Genomic DNA, 11,573 nt, shown 5'->3' on the forward strand with positions numbered 1-11,573 from the left:
TTATCGATTTTGTTCTTGTGCTATTGTTATGTAGGGCATTCCGTTAATTATTTAACTTTGATCTCATTGTGGACTAAATTGATGCTAAATAAAACTTTTTTAAATTCAAATAGAGCACTTTAAACTTTAAGGATCAAAACAGAAATACGCTCAAACATAAATGACCAATTTAGTACTTTACCCTCATAAATATTAAGAAAAAAAACAATAGTTTATTCAATGTTGTTATTATGGTGGAGCATTATTTTAATCACATCGGGAATACCACTAATATTTAAGTACTACAATTCAATGAGAATATTCAATGTTATAAAATGATTATGTTAGATATATATTAAAATTAGTCACCATTAAAAAATATATAAAAAATATAAAATATATATTAAAAATAAATTAAATTATATATATTTATAGTCAGATACATAATTATTGATTTTAACGAGGGATGTTAATGAATAAATAGTATTTTTTATAAAACAAATACTTATGTAAGATTTATTGTCAAAATCAAGAATAAAAGCCATATGAAATACAATCTGATTTGATAGGTCAAATGCCACACCCACACAGTACTGATATGATTGCAACCAAGAAAGTATTCAGATTCTCTTTCATTATCTACTTTTGTGAACATGTTCCAATGCTGCAAGTGCAAAAACACTGCTTAATCTTGTTAATTAATTAAGGTGGTGGTGCAGAAGCCACAATCATCGGTAAGCAAAGAAATATTAATATGTAGGCCAAAGTGGCTGCTTAGCATTATCCTCCTTTATGCTCCATCCACCAACACTGGTAATAAAATAATACTAATCATGTCAAACAGCTTTCTTCTCTGCAGCTTCGTCACAGTATATTTGTTTCTTTAAGTGCACAAAAGTAGATTATGACAACTCAACTTCTTTAAAGGAAATAGATTATGTACATTTCTCCTCCACATACCCTCATCATTAACACTAATGGTGTTGAAGACCAAAAGACAGAGCAGGGGAAGCACAGAATTTGTTCAGCTTCAGATTTATGCAGTTATGCCCCCTCTCAGTTTATGATTAAAAAAATAAATAAAAAAACCAACACACCAAAAACTTAAAAGAGTTTAGCTTATCAATTGAAAATAATTCATTCTGGGAATAACCAGAATACCATAGCAGCAGACCAATAAATTACACACATTTTTAGGAGTATTCTGAACTAAGAAAAAATATAAGACAAAACAAAAATTAAACCCATTGCTGCTTTGTTGCTTCCATTCTCTCCAATAAACCATCTATCTCATCTTGCATTCTCTTCTTCATCTTATAGTAATCATAATGGGAACCTTCCAAGACTTTGAGTTCTTCTAGTTTCTTCCTCCTCATTTCCTCAGTCTCATGCAAACACAGTTTGGCTAGCTTTTCGGCATACTCTTCTTCCATCTGCGCGGTCTTTGTCCTGATCATCTTCTGGAACCCTTCTGCCTCCCTCCTTGCTTCATCCGCCTTCGTCTGAAACATTTTCGCTTCCGCCTCCTTTATCCGAACAATGCTCTCCAAGCTGTCAAGTCCACCTTTCCTTAGCAAAGCCCCCAGTTGGAAATCAGCCTCAGTTTTTAGTTCGCTTAATATGGAAGCTTTGAAGTCCTTTTGATGAAGATCATTTGGCAAGGCACCAGAATGTGGCCTAGAATAGCTCATGTCATAAGCATATTTAGGCATTAGGGAACTAGTTTTTGGAAGAGATGGTGTGTCTTTCGTAATGTTGGATTGAGATGATGCCATATCCTTTGCAGATATGGCAGAAAGGGGAAAGTCTGGCAAGTTATCTGCATCTGTTTGTCAGCAAAATCATCGTTAGATGGTTTAGATATGCGTATGAACATACATAAGAGTGATGATTAAGTAACAGAAAAGCTAAGCAATAACCAAGTTAAATTTGATTTGTGTATAGGCATTTCAATAATACCAATAGAACATTCCTCTTCGAATGTCAGGAGTATATGTTACCACCAATGACACACTTAAAAAATGACAGCCTAGGATGAAAATAAATATCCAACATGAATACTTATAATTAATTTCGATGCAGGAAAACAAGAATCTTTTTATTCAAGTCAAGTGATTGTAACACAAGCAAACATGGTAAGGAACACAGGCAAAACAAATTCCGAGAAGAACAAGCAAATTGGATAGAACCAAACACCATAGTTCAGACACTTACAGTTGAAAAATTGTGTGATATAATTGCAGGCATCTGAAGGAGAAGCCATTTTAGTTTGAAGCTTTAACAGCATGTCATCAGTTTTGACATGCAATTCTTTCCCTTTACGGTCTTCACTTCCCCTAAAAATCTTCCTCACACAGTCGAGCTCCTTCATCAAGGTTTCAAGTCCCCAATCCTTTGCACAACACATGAACACATCCTTAACAAACCCAAACATTTCAGAAGCATGTCCACAGCCAATACAATGAAACTGCATTTCTGAGGTCCCCGCAGGTCCCTTCAAGCTCGGACCGGGCTTGATGAGGTTCCTCTGAATGCCACAGACAGCATGGCACCAATGGGAACAAACATCACAACCAACCCAACTACAAGTATTGCTTGCGCAATCGAAGTTCAAACAAATAGGACACATACACGAACTACAAAATCCCTTATTCCCTGAGCAAATCTTGCAGTCACAGTCATCAACAGGAAGCAGACTCTTGCAGTTAACATTCCTACATCTCCTATATAAGAAAACCTCTACCATCTCAGATAATTGAATTTTACCATATAAGAAGCTTGCAAGCCCCATCTTGACAGAAACCAGAATCTCCAACTGCACCTTATGGCACTTGGAAAGAGTCTCTTTGGAGAGGTCAGATCTTCTTTCAAGCCTGCTTTGTAGGCTGACCAATTCATCTTTCTTGTCAGGCTTCTCAATGAGATTCTTCAGGTATTCCTTGGTTGAAGCTATGACTTCATCAGCAAGCTCCTGAATCATCAGTGCTGCGGCGGGAACAGACTCAGAAACAACTTCCCTCAGGATCCTCTCAGGCCTTGAGAGCTTCTTCATCTTCCCCCCACCATCTAACCCTTCCAAGATTCTCACATTCTCGGAATTCCTACCCCTCGAGTCCCCAGATTGAGCTTCAAATCTTGGTCTGGCAGGCAATTCAGAAGGGAAAAAGGAATGATTATCCGAACTAGTAGTCTTAAACTGGCTATTTCCCTGCATAAAGGAGCTAATACCACCACCATGATTGGAAAACCCAACCCCATCTCCAATTGGCTTGAACCTACTGTGAACAGAACCGTTAGTCCCCTCCCCACAATTCCAAATTTGGTCATCCTTACTCACAGAGTAGTCAAAATTATCAGTTGAATTGCGGGTAAGCGAGCAACTTGGGTTGTGTGAGAAAGGGTGAGAGTAAGAGTAAGACAAAGAAGCTGTTGCTGTGCAATCATTATTAGACCATGTTGTAGTTGAGGGCCTGGTAGGTTTAGGCCGAAGCGGTTGTGGTTGTTGCTGATCAGCACCGTTTTGTAAGGCGTTTGAAGCGGTGAGAGAGAGTGAGACATCAGGCAAAGCAAGAGAGAGATTCAGTGTCTCAAGCCTTGGCTTCTTCTCCCTATTACTCTCTTGCTCCTCTTCTTCTTCCTCAACCGATCGCTTTGAGGAGTTATTCTCTCTGGTATCACTCAGGCTCAAGAAATCTCTTTCAACAAATTTACCACCATCAACATGATTTGAATTCTCGGAAACAAGAATCTCTTTGCCCTTGTGGCTAACAACTTTTTCTAAACAATGATTATTCAGCAAGAAGCTCTTACCAGGAATAGGAATATCCTTATCAGCAGCAAGACCCAGCCCTTGTGCATCGCAGAGGTAGCTCAGGGTGAGTTCTTGCAATCCTGAGCTGGCACCACCAACCATGCTGCTGCTTGTGGCCTTTGAGTGAACACCACCCATCTCTGAATCTCTCAGAAATTCAACACCTTTCTTATCCGGGTACTCCCTGCTGGGCTCAAAATTCGGCCTTGTCAGCTTGCTTCTTGAGCTTTCATCCGCAGAGTCAACACCACCATTACCAAGTTCCTTACCTCCAATCATGGTCACGGGCAGAGGAAGAAGAGAAGAGAGAGAAATAGAGAGGGAGAAAAAATAAACAAGAGACTAAATCAAAGGTTAAGAGAGCAGCGAGGAGGGGCAATTCTGAAAATAAAAGAAGAATCCAAGGGCTTTTGTATAATAAGAATTGGTCTCACGCAATGCAAGCAACGGGTGGATTTCGATTTCATTTTTCAAGCATTCACACACGGAAATAAAACGGCTATGCTTTCCGGCATGTATGCACGATTACAGTCTTAGCCCTTCTAAATGGACATAATTACCCCTCAAGTGGTGGACCTGTTGTTTTTTGACTCAATCTCCTTTTGTGTTTTTGCACCATCCATCAAGATTCAAGAGGGACTAGTTCTTTTTTTAGTTTTTACACACCCATCCCCTTCCCTTCCTTCTTTCCACTTTGCATCATATTTTTTTTTTCTTTTTTCCTTTATATGTTTAGGCCTAATTAACGTTCGAATTCTTTTTGCAAAGGTCTTTGCGAGGGACAAGATTCATGGTCAAAGTTGGTAAAAAGTTCACTTACTTGTATAATTTTTGTTTTGGATTAAAAACCCAGTACTACAGTCATACAGTGACAGTCTACAATGCACTGTACATTTTGCCACATTAATTACTATCATATCTGTACATATTGCTGATAAGCATAAAAACGTGACTAGTCCTCTGTTAGCAAAGGAAAACGTTTTCAGGCAACTATATTACCACATTTTATTTGCTTTTCCGTGTAAAATATTTATAGTTTTATTATAAATTAATTAATTATTATACTTAGTTGCATTTGACTTTTTAGTTATTTATAATAGGAATTAAATATTTTTATGATATATTTGTATTTAATTGTGTCAATAATGAAATAGTTATTTATAAAATGAATTAAATGTTTTCTGATATATTTAGATTTAGTTGTGTTAATGATGACCATTTTATGGTTTGACATCATTCTAGAAATATATTTTGTATTGTGTGCGTAAATACATTCTTATTTAACTTTCTACACATTATTATTTTATAAGTTTAACTTAAAAGTATAAAAAAAAATATTAATAATTATGCACATTTAAATCTTTTTGGTAACTAAATCTAATTAAGTTGGTCCAAACTCAACAAAAATCAGTTTCATTAGTGAAACTTAAATATACGCTCTAACTACGTGAAACAGTTCCCACATTTCTTTCATTCTCTTTCTTCTTCGCGTTTTTTCTCCTTCTTCTTCGGATTTCTTCTTCTTCGTGTGTTTCCTTCTCATCGTTGTTCTTTTATTATTGTTGCTGCGTTTTTTTCTTTTCTTCCTCCTCTTCCTAGTATTTTGCATCATTATGTGTTTCTTTTTATTCTTTGTTTGATTTTTTCTTGTTTTTATTCTTGTTAATAGAGTAAATGAAAATGTAAAATAAGAATAAAAAAATGAACAAGAGAAGAAAGAAGAGGAGGAGTTTTTTTTTTCTTGGTGACTTAAGATTAGGAGTTTTTTTTTTCTTGGTAACGTTTGGAAGAGAGACAGAGACTGAAAGACTGAGATTGAGAGATAGAGACTGAGAGACAAAAACTGAAATAAGTCTCAATATTGTGTTTGGTGTAAAGTGAAAGACAAAGATTGAAATAAGAATGAAGTCCTAATTTAATTTACACAAAGGGTAAAGTTGGAATTAATTAATTGAAATGAAAATATTTTAGGGTATAAAATGTTATTAAAGTTTCAGTCTCTATCCCCAAAATTCAGTCTCCTATGCCTCTACATTTTGGAGGTACTGAAATACTAAAATTTTGGCGACAGAGACCGACATTTTAGTACCAATATTTAAGCCAACAAACATAATACTGAGTCATAGTCTCCCAGTCTCTGTCCCAGTACATTAAAACAAACGCTAACTAAGTAATTTTAGTGCATTCTGGATTTAAATAAGGTGAATTTTTTGTCTATGCTTGTTCTGAATTGAGTTTGTTTGTGTGTTATCATCATTAAGTAATTTCGGTGCATTCTAGATTTAAATAAGGTGCACTTTTGGTTTGAACTTGTTTTGAACTGAATTTGTTTGTGTGTCGTCATCATTAGGTAATTGCGGTGCATTCTGGATTTAAATAAGGTGTACTTGTAGTCTGAACTTGTTTTATCTGAGTTTGTTTGTGTGTCGTCATCGTTAAGGAATTTCAATAAATTATGGATTTGAATTGTTATACATATAAAAAGAAGACAACGATGATGACAATAACTATAATGAAAGAGAAAAATGAGGAAAAAGCAGAAGGAGAAGAAAAAGCGGCAGCAACTTCTTCTTCAAGTGTGTTAAAAGTTATTCCAATCTTTGGGACAAACAGAAAAAATACCGAAAACTTATAAGCACGACATCGAAAACAATTCTATATTACACCAAATTGTGTTTTAAAATGCACCGAAACTACCATTAAATGTAACATAAATAGATTCAGCAAAAAAATAATTCAAAACTCCAACATTCCATTCAAAATCAAACCTTCAACCATGAATACTGACGAAATTATTCAACTCATAGACAAAACAACTACACCAGCATCAACCATTAACGAACTACATTAACCAGGTTTGAACCAAACTTCATCCACTTGATTTGTTTCAAAACAATGATTCAATTCGCTCTGGTTCAACTAACAGTGTGAATTTGTATTATTCATTGTCTTCGAAAACGAAATATCTGTTCAAACTTGATTTCACAGCTTTTTTAAAAAAAATGATCCAAATCTTCAAATCAGATCAAAGAGCATTGATCGTGAACAAATGCAGAGAACAAAAAGAATACAGAAAAAAAAGAATGCAGAGAAATAAGGCTGCGATTGTTTTCAGGGACAGGACACTGAGACAGGGACACAGAGACACAAAATCGTGTTTGACAGATGAGACATGGACAGAAACATTGTGTCCAGGGACACTGAATTAGTGTATTTTATGTTCATCCTGACAGAAAGAATACAGAAACACTAACAAGGGACACAACTTATTTTTTATTTTTTCTTTTATTATTTTTTTAATTTTTTATAATTATATTTTTCTTCTCAAATTTTTTAAATAAAAAAGATGAGAATAAATTGAATTTTCATAATTTATTCTATTTTATCACCAAATAGAATATAAGAATACAAAATTTTATGTATCTGTCCTTTATGTCTTATTCTCAATGTCTTGTCTTGTTCTCTTTTTAAAAACAAACGCAGAACACAGAACACAGATAACACAGAAAACGTGACCGTCTACAATGCACTATACATTTTGCAACATTAATTAGTATCATTTCCGTACTTATTGCTGATAATATAAGCATAAAAACGTGACTAGTCCTCTGTTAGCAAAGGAAAACGTTTTTAGGCAACTATATTACCACATTTTATTTGCTTTTCGGTGTAAAATATTTATAGTTTATTATAAATAAATTATTTATTATACCTTAGTTGCATTTGACTTTTTAGTTATTTATAATAGGAATTAAATATTTTTATGACATTTGTATTTAATTCATTAATTGTGTCTATAATGAAATAGTTATTTATAAAATGCATTAAATGTTTTCTGATATATTTAGATTTAATTGTGTTAATGATGACCATTTTAGGTTTGACATCATTATAGAAATATATTTTGTATTGTGTGTGTGCGTAAATACATTCTTATTTAACTGTCTACACATTATTATTTAATAAGTTTAACTTAGAAGTATAAGGAAAAATAATATTAACAATTATGTTATACATTTAAGTTTTTTTAGTAATCAAGTCTAATTATGTTAGTCCAAATTCAACAAAAATAAATTTCATTAGTAGAGCGTGAATAGACGCTCCAACTATGTGAAACGATTTCGCATACCTCTTATTCTCTTTCATCTTCTTTTCCTTATTCGCATTTCTCCTCTTTCTTCTTCGTATTCTTCCCCTTTCTTCTTCTTCGTGTGTTTCCTTCCCATCGTCATTCTTTTATTGTTGTTGCTACATGTTTTTCTTTTCTTCCTCCTCTTCCTAGTATTTTGCATCATTATACGTTTTTTTTTTTTTTAATTTTTTCTTGTTTTTATTCTTGTTAAAAGAGCAAATAAGTAGGGAAAACAAGAAGAAAAAATTGAACAAAAAAAAGAAGATGATAATGATGATAAAGAAGAAGAAGGAGGAAAAGGAGGAGTTTTTTTTTTGGTGACTTAAGAGGAGGAGTTTTGAGTTATCATTAAGTAATTTTGGTGCATTCTAGATTTAAATAAGGTGAATTTTTTTGTCTGTGCTTGTTCTGAATTGAGTTTTTTGTGTGTCGTCTCATTAGGTAATTTCGGTGCATTTTGGATTTAAATAAGGTACATTTTTTGTCTAAACTCGTTTTGGACTGAGTTTGTTTGTGTGTCGTCATCATTAGGTAATTGCAGTGCATTTTGCATTTGAATAAGGTGTACTTGTAGTCTGAACTGGTTTTAAACTGAGTTTGTTTGTGTGTCGTCATCATTAAGGAATTTTGATAAATTATGGATTTGAATTGTTATACATATAAAAAGAAGATAACGATGATGACAATAACTATAATGAAAGAGAAAAATGAGAAAAAAGGAGAGGGAGAAGAAAAAGCAGCAGCAACTTCTTCTTAAAGTGTGTCCCAACCTTTGAGACAAACGGACACAAAAAACACCAAAAACTTATAAGCACAACACCGAAACCAATTCTATATTACATCAAATTGTGTTTCAAAATACACCGAAACTACCATTAAACGTAACATAAATAGATTCATTGAAAAAACAATTCAAAACTCCAACATTCTATTCAAATTCAAACCTTCAACCATGAACACTGATTTTTACAAAGAAAAACGAAAATATTCAACTCATAGACAAAACAACTACACCAGCATCAACTACTAACGAACTACATTAACGATGTTCGAACCAAACCTCATCCACTTGATTCGTTTTAAAACTATAATCCAATTCAACCTAGTTCAACTACCAGTGTGAACTTGTATAATTCATTGTCTTCGAAAATGAAATACATATTCAAACCCGATTTCACATTTTGATTTCAAAAAAATTTGATCTAAATCTTCAAATTAGATGAAAGAGCATTGATCGTGAATGAACGCAGAGAACGAAGAGAATGCAAAGAAGAAAGAAAATGTAGAGAACGCAGAGAAGGAAGAGAACATAGATAACATAGAAAATGTTGAGAAAATTTGAAAAAAAAAAATCCGCATAAAAAAAGACAGTTATATATACTCGTGTGTTAAGTTAAAAGGTTGTTAGAGATAGTGGCGCATGGAGCTGAATTAAGTTATAGCAACTTAGTTGGATTTGGTTAGTTAAATGACTTGGATGTAGAGCTTTATTGTAATATTAAAGTGAATATTATCTTGTGTTTTATGCTTTATTTATTTATGCTAAGTTTAACTTAAAAGTTTAAAGAGAGATAATATTAAACTCAATATTATCTTGTGTTTTATGTTTTGTTTATGTTTATGTTTAGTGTTGGTTTTGGCTTTGTAGTATTTGCTTTGTAGTTTTTTTTTTTTTTGGGTTAAGAAAACGGGAATTAACGCCCAAGAAAAAGAAAAAAAAATCTACATCATAGACACTATTAGGGATGTAACTTCCTTTTACAATCATCAAATAGAAGAGGAACTAATTTAGTAGGAGGATGATCTACAAAGTGAAATTTTAATGTTGTTTTCTGCTCCCTTCTTGGCTAGCATGTCTACACTGAGAAATGTTTTGAAGCGCTGTGCGTGATGAAAGTAAGAAAGAGAAATATAAAAAAGATGAAAGAGAGCAAGAAGATGAGAGAGAGGGGGAGAGAGAGTTGGTGAATTTTGGTTAGTAAGTAAATGGCAAAAATCATTAATGAGGTGTTATTACGGCTACATATACAATTACCGCAACAAACTAAATAAAACAACAACAACTACACTTTATTAGTGTTTAATTGCCTAGAACGACCTATACTAATTAAGTTAACTCTACTAGTAACTATTCAAAATAGTCAAGTGATACCCTCCCTCAAGCTGCGAGGGTAGAGATTCAAAAGTCTCAGCTTGCTACGACATGCAGCGAAGGGCGCTGGAGACAAGGCTTTCATAAGAATGTCTACAATTTTCTGGGTAGTCTTAATTGGCAGTAACTTCACCATCCCTTCTTGGGATCTGTCCCTAACCAAATGGTAGTCCACCTCCAAATATTTTGTTCTCTCATAAAAAACAGGATTTGCGGCTATGTGTAAAGCGGACTGGTTATCATAGAAGAGAGTAAAAGGTGTTTTGTGTTCCACCTGAAGTTCCGTAAGAAGATAAATTAACCATTGTCCTTCTCTGGTTGCTTGGCTCATTGCTCGATATTCGACTTCGGATGAAGAACATGACACTGTAGTTTGTTTCTTGCTATGCCAGCACACTAAAGTCTTGCCCAAGAAGAAGCAATAGCCGGTCACAAATCTTCTTTTGTTTGGGCATGTAGCCCAGTTTGAGTCAACATATCCCTTAGGCTTCAATGAAGTATCTTTGGGAAAGAATAAGCTAGAGCTAGGATCACTCTTCAAGTACCTGAGAATATGAAGACTTGCTTGGAAGTATTGATGAGTGGGACAATCCAAAAATTAACTCAGACATCCAATAGCAAAAGAGATGTCAGGTCGAGTGTTAGTGAGATAGAACAATCTCCCAACCAGTTGTCTATACCTCAAGGAATCATTTAATTTGGTGCCTGAATTTTTGGAAAGGGTTGTCGAGTATTGCATGGGTGTGCTTGTCAGCTTGGCTACTAACATGCCAAACTCTTCCAAAAGATCCAGAGTATATTTGTGTTGGAAAATGGCTAGTCCCTTCGAATTGTGAGTAAATTTCATCCCTAAAAAGTACTTCAATCGTTTGATATCTTTAATTTTGAATTTTACATCCAAGACTCTCTTGACAGTGTTAATTTCATCCATATCATTTTCAGAGAGAAAGAGATCATCCACGTATACCAAGATGGCTGTGAATCCCTTGGTTGTGGTTTTAGTTAACAAAGAGTAATCGTGCTTCGATTGAATGAAACCTTCTTGTTGTAAAACTCCTCTGAGCTTTAAATTTCACATTCTACTCGCCTCTTTTAACTCATATAAGGATTGCTCCAGCTTGCAAACCTTTCCCTCTGGAGCATTGAGACCTAGAGGTGCCCGCATGTAGACTTCTTCAGGCAAGTCCCCATGTAAAAATGTTGTGTTGAAGTCGAGTTGATGCAGAAACCAATTCCTATTAGTCGCAACAGCTAGCAGCATGCGCAAGGTGGTCATTCCTACCACCAGGCTAAAAGTGTCAAGAAAGTCAAATCCAAGTCTTTGAGTGTAACCTCGTGCAACCAATTGAGCTTTATGGCATTTTACTGTGCCATCCAAGTTATACTTGGTCTTGAATGCCCACTTGCACCCAATTGGCCTCTTTCCAGTTGGTAGATCGATCAGATTCTAAGTGCCATTGTTCTCAAGTGCCAATAACTCTTTTTGAATGGCTTTAATT

At 34.5% G+C, this 11,573-nt stretch overlaps 1 protein-coding gene across 1 annotated transcript; it reads right to left on the reverse strand.

Annotated features, from left to right (window-relative positions):
* Positions 1-1,076: 1,076 nt before the first annotated feature.
* TTA1 (class I heat shock protein, putative (DUF1423)) lies at positions 1,077-4,421 on the reverse strand. Its single transcript, XM_016335713.3, has 2 exons — positions 2,194-4,421; positions 1,077-1,804 (listed from the first exon to the last, which is right to left on the reverse strand). The coding sequence occupies exons 1-2, from the start codon at positions 4,067-4,069 to the stop codon at positions 1,218-1,220; spliced, it is 2,463 nt and encodes an 820-aa protein (XP_016191199.1). The 5' UTR covers positions 4,070-4,421; the 3' UTR covers positions 1,077-1,217.
* Between the last annotated feature and the right edge of the window lie 7,152 nt (positions 4,422-11,573).

The sequence above is a fragment of the Arachis ipaensis genome, chromosome B3, assembly GCF_059453495.1.
Source record: "Arachis ipaensis isolate K30076 ecotype BB chromosome B3, ASM5945349v1, whole genome shotgun sequence".
In the NCBI taxonomy this organism is placed as follows: domain Eukaryota; kingdom Viridiplantae; phylum Streptophyta; class Magnoliopsida; order Fabales; family Fabaceae; genus Arachis; species Arachis ipaensis.